The sequence below is a fragment of the Vicugna pacos genome, chromosome 30 (genome assembly GCF_048564905.1).
Source record: "Vicugna pacos chromosome 30, VicPac4, whole genome shotgun sequence".
NCBI lineage: Eukaryota > Metazoa > Chordata > Mammalia > Artiodactyla > Camelidae > Vicugna > Vicugna pacos.
Genome location: NC_133016.1, coordinates 13,034,529 through 13,057,946, shown reverse-complemented (window position 1 = coordinate 13,057,946; position 23,418 = coordinate 13,034,529). Strand labels below are relative to the sequence as shown.

The window sequence follows — 23,418 nt, the reverse complement described above, 5'->3', positions numbered from 1 at the left end:
TGTCGACCATCTGGTTCTTTCTAAAGCCACCTTGGCAACCGTCTGCGCCCCTCAGCTTCTTCCTGCTAAAACACCCGTTGGCATCTTTCCGTGAAGGAGAGAGGCGTTTGGATGGCCCTGCAGCTAACAGGGTGGGCGGAGTTAGCCGCTTTCTTCTGATCTAAGTAGGTTGTGGAGGTAACGCCTACATGTTCACACTGACACCTCAAAGAAGGGAAGAAATGACCTTTTTTGCTAGAAGAAACAACCCTTAAAAGCAGTTCTTGAAATCTAGTGCCACCAGCCTGCAGTCTCTCAGGTTTCCCTAAGAACTTACTCATCCTGTTTTCACTGTTGCTTATAAAATATTCCTCTTCACCCCGCCCCCAAATTAAGCAGAGTGACGTATGAAAAGGCTCCACACTTTTGCCTAAAGCATTTATAAGGAAGGCCCCTGCTCATTGGATCTTGCCTCTCTCCCTAATTTTCTCCTAGGGTACGGGGTCTGTTTTAATCGCTGGTGGCAAAATGGCCCTTGGGCAGCATGCCCCGTGGTCCTGTGAGGCGGAATGCAGGTGGTTGGGTGTCTCGTAGCGGTCACGAGTTGTCCACGTTGGCCTCTCTCCCAGACCGGCTTCTGCCTTGTGCTTGGTTGGCTTGGCTGCTGGTTGTAGAATCTGATGTTTACTTTAGCATCTTGGGATGGAGAGGATGAAGGATGATTTCTAACCCTTGTTCCTAATCCTTGCTTCTAGGGAATTACATCTATACATTTTTTATTGTTTCTAGAAGTACTAACTCATAACGAATGGGGTGGGGGGCAAAACAGAATTTTGCTTCTTCAGTCATCCACAGTGATTTATATTTTCTGTGACAAATGCTGGTTCATATGGCCTAATAAAAGATTTTTTAAGAAGCCGTTTAATCCATGTTGAAATCTTACATCGCTATTGAAATCATATTCTATTTATTTATGTATCTCGTGAATTGCTCCAAGGCAGTGCTTCTCAACCACGCTTGATTTTTGCCTCCTCCCTCCCAGGGCACATTTGGCATTTTGACTGTCCTTTAATGGGGACAGGCCACTGCTCAGCCTTCTGCAGTGCACGGGACAGCCCTCCACCACAGTGTCCAGCCAGCATCAGTATTGCCAAGGTTGTCAATCCTTGCTTTAAGTCTTTTTTTTTTTTTTTTTCAGTGGAGGTACTGGGGATTGAACTCAGGGCCTTGTGCATGCTGAGCATGCTCTCTACCACACTGAGCTATGCCCACCCACCAAGCCTACGTTTAAGGAATGTGCAAAATTAGAAATGCCGTGGAAAATCTGAACGCTCTGAGTAGCCTATCCATAAGGAGTACAATTTAGTTTTTGCCAAAAATGCTTAATCGGGCCGGGTTGAATTAACAAATTAGTGGACCGTGCGAACTGGGTAGCGTAGCTGTGAGGTAATAATACAATGTATTTCTTTCAACTTCAAATGATGGGCAGAGTGCCTTTCTTTAACATCATTTACTTAGTAGTTACTTGATAGTATGAATGACCTGAACGGAGGATTAGTTTTCATTGTCAGGCAGGAAAAGCTTTCCATTTGTGGTGGAAATCCCTCCACGGCAGCTGGTGGGAAGATGGCTGTGGTTGTGTTGTCTGCGGCCCGTGACAGGGTATCCCTGCTGATAACCTCACAGTGGTTGTTGGAAACTGAAAGAAGAAGGGATTGTGGAATTTTAGATACAGAAGGGGATCTTAAGAGTCAGTGTGGTCTAATACCTTCCGTTTTGAGATAACCTCTAGCCCAGAACGGTTAACTGTCCTTTTCTAATCGTTCTGATGTGGGTTCTTCTTTAATTCCGTTCTTGGGGCAATTTCTGCCTATTTATTGAATTCATTTTCCATTAATCTCGCATTCATTTTCAACCCCTTTTGTTGTCATTGTGCCTTGCTCTTTGTAGACTTCAAAGTTAACTTTTTATGCGTTTACACCTTAATTAGATTAAACTAGCTTTGGAAGTGGGACCATGGCTTACACTCAGTAGTACACAGAGAAGTGTTCTGTAAGTTTCAGACCCAAGAAGCTCTTTGTTGACCTGATTTAAATGATACCCAGCTTAGTGTGATTGAACCAGCCTTAGTATCTAAAACTGACTTCCAGGTTGGTGTTCTTTGTACAACAGCTCACTTTTCATGCACTTATCAAATACATGAGTTTCCAGGTAAGTTCTCTTAGCGATGGTGGTTACTGTAACAGTAGATCAGGGTTGGTCTATTGAAGAACTGACTCTTGATGGTGATTTCATCCAATGTTTGCATTTTTGGGGGCTTAACATGCTTGAGAAGCATCATTTTAGTCTTTTATGCTTGTATTTGTTCTCTGCTTACATAGCCTTCCTGTGGTTGAATTTTAAATTTAAAGAAAACTGGAATTGTATCTTGGAACAAGAAAGGACATTGGGAAAAAATAGGATATTGTGGAATAAAGTATGGACTTTAGTTAATGATGCGGTAGCAACCTTGATTAATAATGACATGTGTCATAATAATGTAACATGTTAACACTGGAAGAAACTAGATATGAGATACATGGGAACTCTGCACAAATCTTTGCAATAATTCTATAAATCTAAACCATTCTAAGATTAAAAATATTGTAAAAATTGCTGTCATTTTGTTAAAGGATATAGTGGTAAATTTTATTGTTTCCTTTTTCTTTGGGATAGGCTGCTGCTGCAGAATTGAATTCCTTATCTGCCTCTCAGCTTTTTGCTTAGGATGGCCATGAAGTGCCCCTTCCCAAAATGTGCCCAATTGGTTTGGCCAAATTTTCTAACCATATTATATGATTTTCATTTGCCCACCATTGCCCTGACTCATTTCTAGGTGATATATTTAAAAGACTAGATGGAATTTTCAGGTTAAAAAGTTACATCAACAGGAAGTGTATTGGTAGGTGCCAATTGAAATCCTGCCGGCTGGGAATGCTACCAGCAACGTGCTAGTTGGACAGTGGGACGTGTCCCTTTTTATTCCTGGGCCTCCAAAGGCATCTGGGTGACAAATATCACTGTCTCATTGCAGCCTCGTGCAATTCAATGTCCCTAAATATGGAATAAGCAATTGTGGTTCCTGGGTTCATAGACCCACAAAATACATTGTGTTTGATATGTCACTAAAAAGGATACTTTCATGTTAAAACCAACATGCGTGTATTGTGGGGTAGATAAAAATTAGCATGGATATTTAAAAGTTCTACTTGAAATTGGTGGTAGTGCCCTCCTGCCCGTAGCCGCCACCCCGCTGCTCTGTTGGTGAGGTACTGGGGGGAAGGGTGGGCAGTTTGACAAGCACTGGACATGAAGATAGAAGAGCTTGACCTTGAAGTAGTTCGGGTTAGTTACCTCAGTTATAAATGAGCATAATAGACATCCTGCAGTTTTGTTGTGAAAACAGAATGAGATAAAATATCAAATAAACCTCAGCGGAAATATTTGAACGCAGTAAGATCTGTACAGATGCCGAATACATTACTTTATAGTAGGAGTCAGCCCCTCTCCCCACTTAGTTCGATTTTATATTAGGAACGTTGACATTCACCTTGGTGGACAGAGGGGGGCTTTGGTGCCAACACCATACTTTCTCATTCTTGCTCGGTCTGTATATGTGTTGATGTGATAAAGAACGTTACGGAAGGTTGATTAAAAACAATGACTCAAACATATACGGAAACAGAAAATTGCACGGTGGCAAAACAGCATAATGATATCCCACCACCCAACTCCAACAGTTATTAACATCTTGCCATTTTTATTGCTATTGAATGCAGTTTAATATTTCTTTGCAATTCTTTTAACCTTAGCATTATATCCCATTAGGGATATACAATTAAAAACACGTTTCAGGCAGAAAGTATACCTTAGTGGTAGAGTGTGCACTTAGCATGCGTGAAGTCCTGGGTTTTATCCCCAGTACTTCCATTAAAATAAATAAACATAATTACCCCAATAAATAAGTAAATTTTTTAAAAAACATGTTTCAGTCAAGGAAGATAATATTTCACTATATGATTGCACCACCAACTTGATGTACTGTTAAATTTATTCCACTTTGTTTTTTTCTAAATTTAATTTTCTTTTTTAATTGGGTAAAACACTGGCCAGGTCATAACTGTAATATTAGGTGCATTAAGTCACCCTTCCATTCCTGTCCTCCTACAGGTAACCATTTTTTGTTAGATTTGGGGCTGTCTTTCTGTTGTTCTTTTTGGAAATATAAGGACATGTATGCATATATTTTGTATTCCTTCTTACTCATTAAGTAGCATATTATACTCTTCTGAACCCTTATTTTTTTCACATAGACTTGTATCCTAGTGTTCACTCGGTATCAGTATATAGGGAACTTCTTACGTGTTTTTTCACACCTGTGTAGTCTGCCCTCGTATGGATGTCCTGGAGTTTATTCATTTGGTCCTCAAGTGATGGACATTCAGGTCATTCCCAGACTTGTCCATTGTTTTGCGATAAATAGCCTTGTGTGCACATCATTTTGTATTTTTGTCTAAACATTCCAGTAGGGATAAGGGGATAAGACAAAAAAGACAAGTCCGTAAGTTCCCTTTCCTGTGTCTCAGGGAAGGGTAGCTCTTCAGTAGCCCTCCCTTCATTCCCTCCAGCTCTGGCCTCCCCTTTGATCCCCTTCAGGCTACAAACCTCCTTGCTGCGCCAAGGTTTTAAAGCTAGAAAGAGACCTTGGGATGGGCTCATCATTTCCACGTTAATAAATGAAGAACGGAGACCCAGGAGGTGACGCGGAGCCTGGAGCCCGGCTCTCGTGTGCCCCGCCCGGCAGGTGACAGTCATTGTTAAACTCTCTTCCTCTCTGCCCTCCATTGGCCAGTGTTACCCAGAGTGTCGTCCATGACCAGCAGCATCACCTGGGAGCTTGTTAAAGATGCAGAAGCTCAGGCCCCAGCCCAGATGTACTGAATTAGAGTCCGATTCTCAGGTGACTAATGCACAGTCAGGTTTGAGAGTGCTGGTCTGGTGGCCCCGTTCAGGAAGGGACACAGGTGTGGTTAATCAACAGGATGGTGCAGGTCCCTTCCATCAGCTGGGCTCACCCCTCCTCCTGATGCGCCCCTCCTTTCTGACTGCCCCCCACCCCGGCAACCCCCATAAACGGTTCAGCATTGATCTCTTCAGGGGTGGGGTCCTGGTTGGTTCTGCCTCCATTTCCCCCTCATTTGCAGCCTCCTTCCTTCTGGATTTCTCTCTTGTATCATGCTTCTCATGTCCGATAAGCACTCTCATTTCGTGACGACTCTTGTTCATGGTAAGTTGTGTATTTATTTGGTTCATTGTCTGTCTTCTCATCCCTGACGTTAAAGACTTTAAAATGCTTGCTGTTGTGTAAGAGTCCGTTATTGTTACTATTATTAATTCCATTTCTTTGTCTTCCTGCTGTGGGGTGTGTGGATCTGTATCTATATCTCTAACTGTACTTGATAATTTTAGGCCTCGATGCATACTTAATTACCTTAATTGGAAATTCCTCCTTAAATTATCCACAAACTGAATTGGCAGCTAAAATGGCTTCAAGTGGTGAAATCATTGTCATAATAAAAATAAGAGGCTTCTACTGTTGGATCTGGAATTTCCAGTCTAACGTTTCAGTTTTGGAAGGAAGGTCAGTTTTTGAAAAGTGGAAGTAATAATTTATCCAGACTCTGCTGAGGCTCCATACACTGGAGGAAAGAATCTAGTGTAATAATGTGCAGTGTTGGGAATGTACAGGAATAAGGAGGTGGTTTTTTTTAAAGGCAGGCAGTTTTTTTTTTGTTTGTTTGTTTGTTTTTTACTTTTTAAAAAATAGCTTTCTGTTTTATTTATTCTTGTATTATTTAATTATTTTATTTTGGTTGGGGGAGGTAACTAGGTTTATTTATTTTTAGAGGAGGTACTGGGGATTGAACTTCATGCATGCTGAGCAAGCGCTCTACCTCTTGAGCTACACCCTCCCTGCCGGCAAGCAGCTTTTTATACCAAGAAACAGATGACCTTTTTTTCTAAACTATGTTAGCTGCACCCAGATTAGTAAATGTTAAAATAACTATGACTGGTAAAAACACTTTTCAAATTCTTTTTACTTTGTATGTAATTAAATGAAACTCTCCATTTGGTGGTTGGATAAATTCTCCATTTATCTCTCAGATAAATTAAGTCTTGCCAGACTGTCTGAGAAGATAGTCAATGAGACCCTAAAAACTTGGAGCATTTGAAAAATAACAACCATGTACTGCAGTTTATAAGGACATACTTACTAAAGTTTTCGATTTTAAAATTTGTATTAGTAAATCTTATCCTGGTTTAGGTGAATCCAGTTCAAATCAGTTGCTGTGAAAAAAGTCATTGTTTCTAGCCACAGACAACCAGATTCAAAGGATGACTTCTGGTGGGGGGTAACTAAGATTTATTTATTTTAATGGAGGTACTAGGAATTGAACCCAGGACCTCATACATGCTAATAAGGTGCAGTCTACCAACTGAGCTACACCCTCCCCACCGTAAAGAATGACTTTTAATAATAAAAAAAAAAATTCAACCCTTTTTGAATTCGAAAGCCTAATTGACATCATTACCATCTGCACTCCACGTTTTAGGTGTTTCAGGTCCTAATACATTTACAGAATAGTTAAGGATGATTCATTTCTTTCACAGTAAGCATTTATTTTGCTCTTAGGGTATATGTGACAGCTGGTTATCTGGAATACAAAGAGGATTAAGTCCCTTGACTTCTAGACATTTACAGTCTAATAGAAATCTTAAAATCTTCACTGGGCAGGGTATCGTGAGATCATCGTAGACTAGTGATGGATAGGCATCTCAACAGATGAAAGTTACTGTTACTCTTGTTACAGACATGTTGACTGACAGGTCATGATCTATGGGGATTGCGTAATTCTGAGCTTTAATTTTTGAAAATTTTAAAGAATTTCTGTAGTGTTTGTAGCATTAACCTTCATTACATGAAATGTTTCACGAGTATTGTCTATCTTTCTAAAAGTCAGTTAATGTAAAAGTTGAAGAAAGGAGAAAGAAGTTACTAAAACTCTAGAAAAAATTGAATTCAAATAGTTCGTGAGCTGAAACTCTAGCTCTGAATCTGACGGTACAATGAAGAAAAGAAGAAAAAATAGATTTAAAAAAAACTAGGGAAGAGGAATTCAACATTATATCAGATAGAACGTGTATTGGGATAGGGGAAGGGTATCACTCAAGTGGTAGAGTGCATGCTTAGCATGCTGGAGGTCCTGGGTTCAATCCCCAGTAGCTCCATTTAAAAAAAAAATAGACTTAATTACCCTCCCACCCCCTCCCCCAAGCAGAATGTGTATCAGATACAAATACCCAATATCCTGTGAGCTCTGCAGTACAAGATATCTGGGTTGAGAGTTAAAGTAATTGAATAAATATTATCTTGTGAGTAATCACAAGATATTCTAAGATGTTCTAAGAGCTAGTAGAGTAAGTAATGGAGAATCAATTGTAGGTGTCCTCATTCACTGTAACCCATTTGTGTTTCCTGCTATTTAGGTCATTAGGCCTCTTAATTAATTGCTAATGAACTAATGTGGCTTCATGGCCACCAGCTCCTAGCTGGCACTTCAACAGTCCACAATCGTGGGTGCGTTGGAATGGGGGAAATGGAGCCCTGTAATCCGCTGTGTTCACAGCGGGCCAGAAGAATCACAGGAGTTTAAAGGAAGATAAACACAGTCACCTGGCAAAAATATTTGGCTTTTCACAAGGTTATGGAAGTTATATTTAGTAGAAGTGTTTTTGGTAAAAATATTTGAATGTTTGTTTTATTATCGTAAGTCGCTTGGGTTATTTTAACTAGAGGGAGTGTGTGTGTGTGTGTGTGAGAGAGAGAGAGAAACAGCTGATACAGGCACAGCAGAGTTTGTCGATTAGGAGAAGAAAACGAGATGATTAACTTAATTGGCGTACAATAAGAATAGAAAACATGTAGGAAGTAGAATCTTCAAATTTCAGGGCTTTCCTTTAGTCATTAGTTGAAGACTTATGAGAAAATAATGGAAACCACCAGTAATTAAGAAAAGAAAGAACATTACTGTGAAAAAGGTCCCATACCCTTTTCCTGGTATAAGAGTGTGGTTCTGGTCCAGCCCAATTCCCCTCTAACTTCCTTTTCCACTCCGTTCTTGGCAAACTGAACAGCCTGCATTCCCTGCGTGTGTCCTGACTTTCTTTTCCCTGGTGCCATTCTTCATGTGATGCCCCAGGTCCTCCTCCTCTGTGTGTCTGAGTCCTGCGGACCTGGTGAGCCCCAGTTCCGATACCAACTTCCACATGCAGGCTTCCTTAATTATTTCCATTCCTCATAATTGAAATAGGGCGATTCTCAGAGGAATGAAAGATGCTCCCTTTATGCATTGAGTACGGGATTCACTGAAACTTGCAGCGTCTGCGTGGTTAGTTGAGTTTGGTAAAGTCAGTTTAAAGGTGACACCAAGTTTTCCAGTCGGACGACACCAGTTTCTGTGTTCATGGAGCTCTGTTTGCATTGGGACCTGACCTTCTGTCTTCAGACTTCAGCCCTTGGAAGGCACACGCTGCTTAAGGAGGGGATGAGTCCCTCTTCACCTGACACGGTAATTTGAGAGTAGAGAGCTGGTGTTAAGGTTGAAGATTTATGGGAGAAAGAATACAAAATATGGAGAGAGGATGGTGAGAGCAGGGGCAAGGGGACGGGCTACACCACTGAAGTGACAGCAGAATTTCTGGCCGGTCTGGAGGCATTGTGGGGGGTGTGTGTGTGTGTTTGAGGGGAGGCCAAGGGGTTCCCCTCTCCTTGACCTCATTAGGCACGTACAAGAAGCACTAATGAGCTGGCGGGACGTAATCACCTTCTCACTGGGGTACCCTGTAGATTATCACCACGGTACCCATTGTGATGGGGAGATGGGGTGACCCTTAGATATTGTCCTCCAACTCCTCCCTACACAAGAAAAAGCCCCTCTGAGTGCCTTTCTCCCCTCATGCCCTTTGCCCTATGAAACACACTCTAGTTCAGCCTTTTAAGCTTTAGCATGTAATTGTTTGCAAAGAACAGAAACAGAAGTATTTCTGCCAGAATGTGAAATTCTAAGTCCTTCAAGGGATGATGTGAGAATATCTGGAAATTCCAACCCGTTCAGATTATTCCTTGACCATGACAAGTAGCTGGTTGCCATTGACCTTTGGAAAACAGAGATGACTCCATTTCATTTTGACAGATGAAAACCAGAGTGCTGTGCAGAAAAAAGCCAGCCAACCGAAGACCTCATTTTAGAAGATTTTTCTGGGGAGTTGAAAACAATGCTTGTTTATAGCCAGTAGTGGGCCTTGAATATGAACTATGACTCATAATTCTGGGGTAACATCCCCCTTCCCTGAAAAATGGGTTCGGGCCGACAGAGTTATGTGCATATAGGCATATATATGCATATATGTGCACTGTAGACTTGATAGTTTACAGCCCCGGAGCCTGTTCCAGCTTATAAACACATCTGGTACCTCGTAGCAGCAGTACCCCTCCCACCCCAGTGATGTTCTCAGGGGCCCAGGTACACCCTTGACCTCACCCCTGTACTCGCACAGGGGCCCTGGTGTCTGACATCTGGCGGTTAATCAGGACGTGCAGATGGCTTAAAGAGGTTATTGATGTGAGGTGGAATTGTGGACCTGTCCCCAGAAGAAGGACATACAGCCTAAAGGGAAAGGGTGTGTTATTTCCTCAGTGGTTTCAGAGACCCTCAGGAACGTTAAATGGTTCCTGTTTCCAAAGAGCTCCTGTTATAATGGGGGTTTAATAGTAACGTTTTATTTACTGGGATTCACTGGGGAAAACATTTAGGAACAGGAAAATTAAATATAGAACATGTTAGAAATTTCTTTTCGGTTTCAGTTCTTATAAGGACTTAGGGTAGCAACCCGTATAGAAGTGTTTGCTTTAACGCACAGATAAATTATTAGCACTTTGGTTGTGCACACATGAGTCAGAGCTTCTAAAATTTGTTCCCATAAGTAGGTTGAGCCTCCTTCTCCGCCTGTTGTCATAGAGTCTAAAAATGGAAACGTGAGTCCAAACTCTTTTCAGACCATAAAATCATAATTCTGAATTAGTAGAGCATAAATGAAGGTGGTTTTATTTGAGTGTCATCTTCAAGTTCGCCAGGCCAGGTGGGGACTCCTCTTGTAAGTCTTCTGCAGTTCCCTGTAGCAAGGATGAAGGAAGTAGTCTCAGCTTTGCTTCTGGCCTTAGACAGCTTTCTAATTAGGTCAGAGCCGCTCACCCTGGGGTATGCAGACTCTTTCTGTCCCTTCGGCATCGATTCATGAGAGCTGCTGTCTGAAGCAATCACGCAGACAAGGTCGCTTCTTACTTAACCCGCAGAGCCTGGAAACAGAGTGGGTTCTGAGTGACCAGTTCTTCTGATCACTGGGCAGTTTTCTATCAGCCTGTCCTGAAGATGCATCTCAGAGGCGTTAGGCCACATTCTTGGGTTAGTTAAGTTCACTATCATGACAAATCTTTGTTGATACGTGATCTTGTGATGCCCTAGATTTTTGGAACACTATTCTGACTACACATGGAAGTTTTAATATTAGGCTAAATGTACACTAATGGCAACATTTATTCTGGTGGGATTTTTGTTTTTTTAAGCCTATGTATGAATCAGATCACTCTACCCAGAATGTGAAATGCAGGGTAAAAGCCTACTGGTGAGGGAGATGATAGGATTTTGTTGAGACTCAGCCTGTGCTAAGGAAGTGGTGATGCCTCTTCCTCCTCCTCCTGCTGGTTTATTCATCCCCTCCTCTGCAAAAGCCAACTGGTGGATTCATTCCATTGCTTACTCCCACTGCGGCCCTTACAATTTTCATCTTGGGTATTTTTCTTTCTTGTTCTGCATGAAAGTTCTGAATATTGTAGAACATCACCTAAAAAGGGAAAGCTAGCCTTCATTTTTAAAGAAGATGAAAAATAAATGTGTATCTAAAAAATTTGAAAAAAACATAATAAACAAAAATTAAAAACTAGGTAGAAGGAATTAAGAGATGACCAAGATAAAAATCAGAACTAATAAAACAGAAGATAAAATTTAAAGGATAAGTAAACCCAGTACTTATTGTTTGGTTGTTTGAAAGGACCAATAAAATTAACTCCCATCATCTTAACTGAGGTAAAGGGAGGGCAGAAATAGAACATAAGAATGAGAAGGAAGACAGAGGAGAGATTAATTGACTTTGTAGGAAAATGCTACCTGCGGTCCTATGGAAACACATTTGAAAACAGTTGATTTCTTAGCAAAATGCAAATTACCTGAATTGGATTAAAGAAGCATGGGGAGGTTGAAAAGACCTGTTACTGTAGAAGAGGTAGGAAAGGTGATTAAAAGTTACTATTGAAAAGAATGTGAAAAGAGGTGTGTGTGTGTGTAACTGAATCACTATGCTGTACATCATAATTAACATTATATTGTAAACTCACAACACTTCAATTAAAAAAAATGTTTTTTACAGTTGTTATTGAAAAACTCACCAAAATTCCATGGGTTTCCAGCTGAGTTTTATCTAACCTTTGAAAAACAGAAAATGTTAATGTTACTTATACTCCTGAAGAACGTAGTAAATTATGGAAAGTTTCCTAGTTCACTTTATAAAGCTAGCATAATTTCGGTTTTAATGCCTGGTGAATTTTAAAGAAGAAAAGTGTAGACTAACATTTATGAAAGTAAATGCAGAAATTCAACACAAACAAATTCCTTATTAGGAAATAGACTCTTGAGTGCATCAAAAGGCCAAAATCAATAGTTTATTCCAATAATACTAGAGTGATGATTAGGAATAGTTTTCACCATAACTCATTATTGTGCCCGGCATATTCAAGGAGAAGAGTTCATGACGAGGTCAACAGAGGCTGAAGAGCTATTTGATAATTTAAGCAGCCATCCCTAATGTATGAAATTTAAAAAAGCAAAATGGGAATGAAAAAAATCATTTACACTTAGAAAAGGCTATATGTTACTCAAAAAACGGCCAACAACAGATACTTTCCAAAAGGCAAAGCACTAAGACTATCTCAGTTAAAATTAAGAATTATAAAAGGACGTCTGCTTTTACAATTACTTAACACTGTTTTAGTGATTCTAGTGAATGTAGTAAGGCAGTGAAATATTTGCATGTCTAGAAAACGCAAGAGCCTAGAGTGGGGGAAAACTTGTCAAGGTTGCTAGATTAAAAAAAGTCACTAAAAATTACCATTTCTCTGTTTTGAAAACAAGGACCTGGAAATGGAAGTCAGGCATGTATTTTCTCAATAGCAGGAAGAAATTGAGAAGTATGGTACCTGTATCCTTTGTAGTGAAGGATATGAAATAAAAATATACATACATATATACATACATAGATCTCAGTTATCCCCAAATTAATACATACATTCATTGCACTTCCATTTAGAGTTCCTAAAGCAGTGGGGTTTTTTTTTTTGACTGAATGAACTAATTCTGAAGTTTATATAGAAGAATAAATATATAATAATCTTGGGGTGAGGGAGAACTTCTTGAGCCAAATTTAATACCTGCAAGGTAGACAGGGGAATTTATAACATGCATGACGGGCAATGGCTTACTGTCGATAACTTGTGAACTGGCAAGACAAACATGACTCAGAAAATAGACCAAAAATATAAACACACAGTTCTCAGAGAGCAAATGCAGACAGCCAGGAAGCCCATAAAAAACAATCCACGTTTGCTAGGGAATTGCAGATTAAAACAACATTGAGACCTTACTCTAAACCCATCAGACTGGTTTAAAAAAAAAAAAAAGAGTACAAGAGAAAATAACACTTCTTGGTAGCAAGGGTGTAGTAGAAATGGCATCTTGTAATACAGATGGAAATGTGAATTTCTGTGCTTCATTTGGAAAGCAGACTGGCAATGCGTTTTAAAGATAACAATTAATATACCTTTCCCCTAAGCAGCCTTTCTCTTGGATACCTGTCTGTCTTCTAGAAATAGAAGTGTCTGTGCACAAAGGCATACGTATAAGATGTTTATTGTACCATTAAGGTAGCAAAATACTGAAAATACAAATGCCCATCAGTTGCAAAACAGTTAGCTTTGTGGAATATTTGCACTGTGTCATATTATGCAGCCATTGAATGGAAAGAATTAGAGGTGTTAGAGTTGATTTTGGAGGGGTTTCTATGAGAAATTGAATGCATGAGAAGCAAGGTGTGGAAAGGTCTATGACATCCAGTTGTGAAACAAAGACATGGTTTCTGTTTACCCACGAATGTAAATGGTAAACGTGGAGAGGAAGGTGAAACACTCCTTCTCTATGTTAAGGGGGTGGAGTGGAGGTTGATGTGGATGTTGGTGGGTAGAGAGGGAGCGGGGATTTCTGAACCACCTCCTCAGATGTAAAAAGCCACCCCTGGTCGGTTAACCGCATTTCACGTTTTTCCTTGTGGAGAAGGCTGAACAGCACTGTGGTTTGAAGTTAAAAATCCTGGTTCCTTCTCTAGGTCTCTGATTCTTTTTCTTTCTCATACTAGCCTGCGCTTGTTTTGATTCCCTGATACCCTCTCAGATTTTGTGAGGATGTTAATTATGAATCTTTAAAATTCTTCCGTTTGAGACTCTTGTCTGTGTGCTCCCTTTATAAGCTCATGCCCCTGACTTTTTATGGCCTGGTTTTTCCACCCATTTGATGATTCTTGGTTGTCTGCTTGTCTTTGCACTTGTGACTCCGGGTTGCCCAATTCTCATCACAGGAGCCTGCCTGGCACTGGTATGTGTCAGGATGAGGTCCTGGGAAGGACTTGGTGGGATGGGCAGCAGATGGCCTTTTGCGTGTGGCTGCTGCATACCCCTCCCATCTTTAGCTGCCTGCATGCGCTTCCAGCTTAGACCACACCTAGGTGAGGAAGGCAGCAACTGGAAAAGCTAGAGAAAGTAAAGTTTCCTGATTACTCACCCTTCTGGCGCCTACAGAATATTTCCACCTGTATGACTGTCCTCTGCACACGCGGGACTCTGGTTTTGCTGTTCTGTCCATCCAACCCATCTAATTTCTGTTCAACTGATGATAGTATTGCCTCCTTCCCCAGAATTTTTATGGCTGTGGTATTGAGTCTGGATGGGAGAGAGGGAGGTAGAAATGTGCATTCTGGGGCCATCTGGATACGAACTTCTATGTACCCTCTCTCAGCCTTAGTTTTCTCATCTGTAGAGCAGGCATAGTACCACTGCCTGTCTCAGAGGGTTCTTGTGAAGATTCAACTGAGTGATGCTCTTAAAGGGCTTAGAACAGTGTCTGTCACAGACTAAGAATTCCATCCAAGTTAGCTGCTGTTTTCAAAAAAAATGGGATCATGTTAGAGATACCAGATTGCATTGTTTTTTTCCCCCCAGTTAATACATCCATGATGTCATCCAACACTATTTTTTAAAAGCTCTGTGGTGTTTACTGATGTATCTGTGTGTGGTTGTTCCTGTAGATAAATCCCGGCAGTTGAATTCCTGGGTGAAAAGACATGCACATACACACTATGATATCCCTGACCATTGGGGAATTGCCCTCCGAGTGTTATGCTGGTTCCCCTGGCTCCCATAGTCGATGAGAGTACCTGTTTCTCCCATCCTCAGCATTACTCCATTTTATTAATCTTTGAAATCGTTTCCATTACGGAAGGTAAAAATATTTCATTTTATGTCTTTAATCAGTGAGGTCGAGTGTCTCTTCACGTATTTGTATTTCTTCTTTTATGCAGTGGTGACTTGCAGTGTTTGTCCATTTTTCCTAAAGATTGTTAATTTTTCATTAATGTGTAAGAATTCTTTGTAGAGTAGGGGGTTTAACTCCATATCTGTGATAGTTGACAAATGTTTTTCTCATTTGATTTGTTGCATATCTTACGTAGAAGCTCTTTATTTTAACATTGTGCTTTTCAATACACCTTTTCTGTGGTTTCTTGGAAAGCTGACCACTGTCAGATGTATGTAACATTATTTCTTTCTGTTAAAAATAAGTGGTATTCTCCCTACCATTGTGAAAGTTACATATTTTTCTCAATCTGTAAGAAGAAATTTAGAAGGAAAATGCTATCGAAAGCAACAGGAAGAACCATTCTTAATATTTTGGCATGTTCTTTTCAGTTGCCTTTTGGTGGGAAATGTGTATTTTTACATAATTAACATCATAATGTAAGTAGACTTTCATAGCCCCTTTTTTGTCACTTAACATTCCCATATGTGATATACAACATTCCATTTTCTTCTTCTTCTTTTTTTTTTTTTGTCAAGGGGGGACAAGTAATTAGGCTTACTTATTTATTTATTTTTAGGGGGGGTACTGGGGATTGAACCCAGGACATTATGTATGCTAAGCATGCGCTCTACCGCTTGAGTTATATGCACCCTACCCCACCCACAGTTCTGTTTTAAGTTTCTAATTTTTCCTTTAAGAGAGAAAAGGTACAGTGAATATCTGTGCAAAAAAATTTAAGTTGGATTAAGTTCTGTACCTCCCTGGAAATAGGGTTACTGAATCAAATATTAGGATTTAAAATTTTTGGTACATATTACCATTTTGCTCTCCCAGAGTGTGGTACCAGTTGATGCTCCCATCCGCATAAAGACTCTTACCTTAATCGGAAGATGCGAGCCAGCCTAAAGATCTACGGGAGGAGCCTTCAGGAAGAGGAGCAGCCAGTGTGATGTGAGGCCTTACATGAAAGTGAGTGTCAGGGACGTGAGGAAGAGCAGTGTGGCCAGTGGAGCATAGGAGAGGAGAGGAGCAGATGGGAGTTATGGCTCTTGAGGGCTTTGTGGGCCACCAGGAGGCATTTGCATTTTATGCCTAAGTTGTGGGAAGCCAGCAGAGAGGGCTGCCAGACAGGTGAGAGTGCCCTGTCTTTGCAGCAGGAGTGGCCCCCATGGCCAATTTGGAGGCTGTTGCGGTAGCCTGTATGAGAGAGGATAGTTTGAACACCTGGACAGTAACTGCTATCCAGGATGGAGACAAGTGGATGATTGGGACTTTTTTTTTGGCCATTGAGAGTTCTGAGGTCCTACTGATGGATTGAATGTATGAGGGATAAAGAAAAGAGCAGAATGGAGGAAATTTCGATTGGAGCAGCTGGCTGGCTTGTGGCCACTGAGATGTGAAGGGTCAGCTGGGAGCAGAGGTGGGGGCAGAATCAGAAGCTCGTTAGTTCTCTTAGACCTCCGGGTGGACATGTGAAGGAGGTAATGGTAGATGAGAATGGAGCTTAAGAGAGAGGTCCAGGTTGGGTAGGTCTTTGGGGGACTCATTTGCACTTAGATCGTCTTCATAGCCAGAGGAACTGGACTGGATCACAAAGGTTGAGGTATTTCTTCCACGAGCAAATGTGTTCAGAACCTGGAGGAACTGCACTAAGATAATGAATATGAAGAGCCAAGCACGTCATAAATTGGGGAACTGTGTCTGTAAGCTGTCAGGTTATAAATGCTTTGAGGATACAAGTCATCGGATCTTGGCTAATGCCCTGAGCAGAGTTAATGCACGATTTTACATTTACAGACTGTTTAAAAATTCAAGAGACCTTTCCCCCTTCTTGATGAGGCAATTTCTTTTCAGATGTTTTGATAAAGTCACTGGCGACTTGATTTGCATTGACGGGTGAAGCCTGTAAACCCCACATCAACCTTTTTTTGTAAGGTGTTGGAAGAAAAGGCTGATCCAGGTTAGGAGGAGTTGATTTAAGACCTTGTGAGGAAATTCAAAACTTTGTGTTGTAATCATCAAACCTTGCCTGTGTTATGTAAAGATCTTTGCCTGTGTCATCCTTGTTTTGTTCAATTTATTCCTCCCCCTCCAAGTGTCCTAGTTTCTCTTCTAACTGTAGCTGGATTTGAACAAAACAGAAAAACTTGGGTTCCCCCCAACCCCCCAGCATTTGGATTCTTCATTTGGTTACTCATTCTTTATAAATAAGTGATAATATATTCTTAGCAATTTTTAAATAATGTTTTTTTTCTGATTATAAAAGAATTAGACATTGGAAAAGATAAAGTATGAAGCACAGACCCACCTGTAGTCCAAATAGCCACAGAGAGGTTATTGATTACCATTTTGTTTTTATTTCCTTCTAGTCCTTTGGCTTTATTTATATATGCATATGGAAATAATTTATGTATTTGAAAGAATGCTATAATATTGTTTAGAATGATACTTTCTAACTGATATGGTAAACACTTTATGGAAATTTGTAATACTATTTTTAGAAGCATGTTTTTAAAGGCTGCAGAATTTGGGTAAATTTACAATGGCTCCTAAAGCAAAAAAAAAAACCAAAAAACTCTAGATGGTCTCAGTCATTGGCAAATCCTCCAAAGGTTAAAACCAAAAGCAAACAAAATACAAACACTGAAAACGTCTTTGGAATGCTACTCTAAAGTTCAAATTTTCTTTTCTTAATAAGACCTTGTTTTGAAGGGAGTCAGCCTTTATACTTTTTAAAATTCCTTTTGGTTAGGTGAACTTAAAATTTAATTACCTTTTATGCACTTCCTCTCCTTTCTGTTGGAACATACCAATCCAAGGCGACCCTTTGTGGTATTCACACAATCCCATCTTATAAACCATCCCCATCTTCTAAGTGTAGCAAGTAATATTGAGCAAATTTGGGGGTAATATATCAGAAGTGCTAGGAGCCATATGAAGGTGTATGTTTAATTGTACAAGTAATACAGAAATTAACAATTGGCATGAAGTTTTACTGTTACTTTGAAGTTTAGTTTTAGAAAGTGAACCCCAAGAGATGGAAGCAGCCTTTCCTCTTGGCAGACTTCTGGTAGACCCACGCCTGGTTATTCACAAGTATGCCTTCTGAGGTCTCTCCTGGTCAGTAAGGGCTGTGGGGAGTTCCAAGAAAGGCTACGTCCCTTCCACTCCCTTTGCTAACTGCATTCTGCCCACATTGTGAAACTCATGTATCTGTCTTTAGAGAGCAACTTCCTGTTCATCAGATCCAGAAAGGCCAGCATTTGCCCAGCACACTCCCCTAGATGAAGCCCTTGGCTCCTGGTTCCCCTCCTTTCCTCTCTGACCACTGCTTCTGTTGTGCTGCCTTCTCTAATCCCCTTTTCTTAACGATTGGAGATATCATAACATCTGCTATTGCCTGGAGCGATGGAGACTGACCTAGACACTCTAAAAATGTATACATATAAATACATACAATTTCTAAATTGGGTGATGTGGTATACAGTTTTTTGGCTTACATTTTTAAACGTTATATTGTGAATGTTAACCCCATGTTTTAAAATATTCCTTGAGGACATGAACACAGAGAGATCTTTTCATTTATTTTCTCTGTGGTTGGACATTAAGGTTGGTTACAGTTTTTTGATTTTGTTTTTGCAGTGAACTTCTTGGTCTTACAATGCTCAACTAGACCTCTGATTATTGCCTTAGGAACGATTGCTTGGATTGGAATTAAGGCAAAGGGGATGAGTGTATTTAGCCCTCTAGATGGTCTGTGGGCTCTTTATTTTCTCCTAAGTGATACCCCTTCTTTAGGCTCTCTTTGTCTTTTATTTCTTCTATTGCAACAGATTCCTAGCGGGTTTCCTTGTTTTGAGTTTCAGTTGACACTGGGTTGCCCTGCGCCACTACTGACCACAGTGACCTTGGAAACTACCAAACATCTGTGGCACCTGTCTGTACCCCTTTAGCAGCTCCAATTACATTCATCCAGCCAGCCTGCATACCTTCTTCCTGGATCCTCCAACTTGCGGGTGGAGCCTGCAGTTTCGTGCCTGCTGGGGCCACTCTGTTCATGGTACTGTCTTTCTGCAGACTCAGCCCAGTTCTGCTTCCTTTCTGCTCTCTGGTTGTTCCAGACTTTGATATTCCCGACAGTCTCTAATCCCCTCATGCTCAGCGTCTGATGCTGTCTTTTACTTCTTTGGGAAAAACAAAACAAAACAGTAAAACACAACACAAAAACAACCCTCAACTGGGGACGTACTACACACCACCTTCCCTCTGCCTTGTTCCTGCCCCGTCTGTAAGTGCGCTTGTCCTTTCTTCTTCCGTATCACCTCAGGCGGCTTCCCTCCTCTTCTCCAAGAACTCCTTCACTCTGTCCTTTTAAACCATTGGTTCTCGGCTGGAGATGACTTTGCCTCCCAGGGGACACTCAGCCATGACTGGAGGTATTTTTGGTTGTCACACCCGGGGAGAGCTGCTATCTGGTGGGTAGAGGGCAGGGATACTGTTAAACATCCTATGATGCACAGAACAGCTTCCCACGACAAGAGAATTACCTGGTCCCACATGTCAGCGGAGCTCAGGTTAGGAAAGCCTGTCCAGTCACTCTCAGGCCGTGGCCCTACTCCATCCATCATCCAGTGTCCGCATCCTCATCTCTCTTCACTACAGCTGCTCCACTACTACAGGAACAGTGGTTTTTCTTTGTGGGATTGAAAGTATTTGATCATTTCAGGCTATCCTCAGTTAACAGTGCAGTGGGGGCAGGGCTAGTAACACTGGCTTAGACTGAATGCCCAGGTTGAATCTACTTTAGCATTGATTCCCACGTCCTGCTGCTGCTCCAGTTGGGTCCTCAACCTTCCTTCTCCAGACAGAGGGACTTGAACTAAAAAGACTTTTAACATTTCCTCCGTTGTTAATATTTCTTAATTCAGTGCTCGGATTGTTGTTGACTAAGTTTGGGTGCATTTTTCGTGAAGGTTGGGCAGAAGCTGATTTACGACTGGGGAGTAAGATGGGGAGTAAGATGTGGATGGAGACCACTTGGTCAGTGAGCCTGACTGTGAGTGGAGGTGGCAAGAATGGAGTGGGAAAAGTCATTTGTAGGCTTTCCTCACCCTTCTTCCAGAATAAGGTTTTCCTATGCATTTTATCATGGCAGAGCCTCAGTAGACAGGGAGGGAGTCAACATACTGAAAGGAAGTGTTTGCCCATGGGAGAGTGGTTATTAATTAGAAGCCTGAATTCTGTCTTCATTTTTTGCATTCATACTTGGAATGCAGTCATCATTTAATTAGTGTACTTGTTTGCTGGGGGCTGCTGTAACCAAGTACCACACACGCAGTGGCTTCAACAACAGAAATGTATTGTCTCAGTCTGGAGGCTGAAAGTCTGAGATGAAGGTGTCAGCAGGCTTGGTTTTCTCTGAGGTCCCTCTTGGCTTGCTGACGACCACCATGTCTCCTCCCTGTCCTTTCACACTGTCCTCCTGCTGTGCCTGTCTGTCCAATTTTCTCTTACAAGGATTTCAGTCACATTGGATCAGGGCCCATGCCAGTGACCTCATTTTAGCTCAGTTACTGGTTTAAAGACTCTGTGTCCCATTGTGAGGTACTAGGGTTGTTAGGACTTCCAACGTAAGAATTTGGAGGTAGGGAACACATATTCAGCCCATAATGCCTGGGTAATAATATTTCATGGGAAATGTAAGTGCCTTTTATCTTTAAGGGAACAGGCAAATTGTTCAATAACTTATACAGCTTGTGAAGGTGTATTTTCTTATAGTATATTGTGGTTCTTATTTTTTTCAACCTTCCAGTCAGTGTGTAAATGTAAAACAGCTTAATTTTATAATTTTAGATATAGTCAAGGAAGGTAGAGTTCCTGCTCTTAAATTATACTATTTAGCACTTGTGTGACCTCACCTGCTCAGTCCTAAAAACTCGTCGGAAAGTCGACAGAAAATGATTGGACCCATCGGCCTGCCTCTCTGCCGGGGTATCTGGGGACAGGGTTTCTGATGGTAACCCTATCCGGACTTTCTCCATGAAGCCTTCAGTGATCCTCCCAGCCACTAGAGGTCACTGGCTCCCCTGGTGTCATCCCAGCCTTCCAGCCCTGTGGGAACTTGAAAGTCTAGTTTAGTTTCTCAGCTGGCATGCCAGTAACACTTGGGTTAATGTAGAAGGTTAGCTTTTTGCTACAAGTTGGGAGCACTTCCTGTTGCAGCTGCACCTGCTGGGGTTGTAGGGTGGGGGTTGACTTGCTTTAGGCAAGAGCAAAGGGGTGTAACTTGGTGCCAGTCACAAGCCAAGGAAAGAGCACACATCTTACTTGACCTCGGGAGTTCAATAAAGGGTGGTCAGGTGGGTGCACCTGTGTGAGCCTAAATAGGGCACAGTGTGAGCTCTGCTGGCCTCACCCAATATCCTTGACCTCTGAGGGCACACAGGGGGTTCATCTGATAATGGGCTTGCACACCAGAGATGGTGGATTTACAGGGTGGTGCTGTCTCATATGACACCAAATATCCCCCCATCAGTTCTGTTTATTGTCGTAGTTTGTATCATAGCGACCTTTCTTCTGGCTTTTCTTACCCCCTTTTAAGACTGTAAGCCCTTGGGGCGGGGGCAGCAGGTTGGGCTCTCAGCCTGCCTAGTGTGGGGCCCATGCAGGAACTGGGAGAAGTGAAGTTCATTGTAAAAGATGAAGGGCAGACCCCTACTGCCTGTCTGCCCAGAAACCTCAGATTTGTCTTTAAATAAGCACGCAGCCCAGCGCAAGTTACAGTTATTCACAAAACCATGTGCACGTGGGTTATGGCTCATCCTGTTTGGTAAGTCCTGGGTTCATCTCCTTACCTTTGAGAGCTGTCATTTGGAGAAGCGATGCTGCAGGTAACTTCACATTAGGGCACCAGGTGGCTATTTAAGCTAATTGTCGAGCTGGGTGGAGTTACTTAATCCTTACTGTAGGGGTGGAGTTGACTCAACTCCTCTTCCACCAACAAGCATTTCTTTCTAGCTGTCATTGAAGTGAATCATCGGTATAAGTAGCAAGCTCGGGGCATTCCTTCTCAGTTGTATTAGGACTTGCTGGTGGTCCCGACGCGCAGCAGAGGTGCGAGCCAGCAGCCCTCTGACACAGGGGAGGAAGACGAGACCAGAAGCCCGGCAGGCCTGGAGGTGGATTCCCCGCTGTCTGACCACAACAGTAGCCCAACCAGACGCTTCCCAGCGGCAGGAGAGATGGCTTGTTTTTCATGAGACTTGAGGACGATTATAGGTAGGAACAAAGAAGCCACTGTCTGCTTTTATTATATGAAAGTGTAACATCTGCTGTTGGCACAGGGTTTGCTTTTGGTGTAGTACTGTTTTTATACCGGTGGCATTATTCTAGCAGTACCTAGATTTCTCTTTGTAAATGACTTCTTTTGGGGTTCAGAGTTAGCTGTAGTCCATCAGTTTTGCTCTCCTTATGTTTAGACGGGATGGCAGCAAACAATTCAACTTGAAAAGAATTGTGGTCTGAATTCTCCTGATTCTCTGCTCTGGGCTTTCTTATGTCTGTCTCTTATCTCTGTCTCCTTAGTATTTGGCCTACGTGACTTATTTTAAATGCATTATTATTATTACTATTACTATTATTATTATTATTATTATTATTATTAGCAAAAGTTAAAGTTCAGAACATATTCAGCTGGGTTTTCCATTAGGTTTTACTGTCATTTTCCCACCCTTACTGCTCACACATACGAATATGCTTTATGATTAACACGTGATTTTTGTTTCTTTACTGTCTCATTTGACGGTGACTCATAAACTGTTAACTAGTTAGTGTATGTCCGTATGTTGCTAAAACGAATTGGATTACAGGTCACGCCTTTATATTATCGAGCAAGGTTACTTTCAAAAAAGTGTTCCTAATGTTAAATGTTGTCTCAGATGGGTGGAATTCTAACAGTAAAAGTGTATCAACAGTGTGAAACAGCAAAACCGATAGTCAAATCGGAGTTATTCTTTAATAAGACACTTTATTTCACATTGAGAAGTATGTTGTTTACATGTGTTTGAGTTCGATTGTGTCAAACAAAAAACAGGAAACTAAGCTGTAAGAGGGAATTAAAAGAACTTAGGTGTTAGTGCGTTCTGCCCCTGTAAATGTCTGTGAGGAGGAAAAGGTGAACTTTAATTCCCATGGGAATTGGAGGAAGCTGTGAACCTGAGAGAAAAAAGAAATGCTTTTTATCTAGACAGGAGAAAATGTGGGAATGATTCTCATGTACGTATGTTGTGGGGTTTTAATTTAAAAAGGTTTCGGGGGGAGTCTGGTATTGTAACTAAATGTTGATTTTTAAGAAGCAACACGTTTAGGACATTCGCCTTTATCACTGGGGACTGTAACAAAAGGTATAAAGTGAAGGCAGGAACAGAATGATAGGAATTTGGTACTTGAGGAATAGAAGACTTTTATTCTGAAGTGGTTTGTTCAGTGGCTGTGATGGTGGTGAGAGCCCTGTGTACTTACTGACCCTCCCCACCAGCTCAGAGGCAACTGATAAGACTTCTGTGGTCCTGACGGTGTGTTGGGTTGGGAGGGTTGTTTTGGTTTT

General features: G+C 41.4%; 1 protein-coding gene and 1 long non-coding RNA gene across 6 annotated transcripts in view; one reads left to right on the top strand and one right to left on the bottom strand.

Annotated features, from left to right (window-relative positions):
- Positions 1-23,418, top strand: part of NEDD4L (NEDD4 like E3 ubiquitin protein ligase) — a 298,551-nt gene that overhangs the window by 118,747 nt on the left and 156,386 nt on the right. Inside the window, exon 1 of one of the 5 annotated variants that reach the window (XM_072952147.1) lies at positions 21,841-22,091. The exons of the other annotated variants lie outside the window; for them this stretch is intronic. Coding sequence (XP_072808248.1) covers positions 22,069-22,091 — 23 coding nt within the window. The 5' untranslated portion in view covers positions 21,841-22,068. Of the gene's footprint in view, positions 1-21,840; positions 22,092-23,418 lie in introns of those variants that run through there. 5 annotated transcript variants of the gene reach the window in all.
- LOC140690431 (uncharacterized) lies at positions 1,590-14,146 on the bottom strand. The gene is made up of 3 exons (XR_012065702.1): positions 14,022-14,146; positions 11,582-11,618; positions 1,590-1,678 (listed from the first exon to the last, which is right to left on the bottom strand). It is a non-coding gene; the product is annotated as an uncharacterized lncRNA (long non-coding RNA).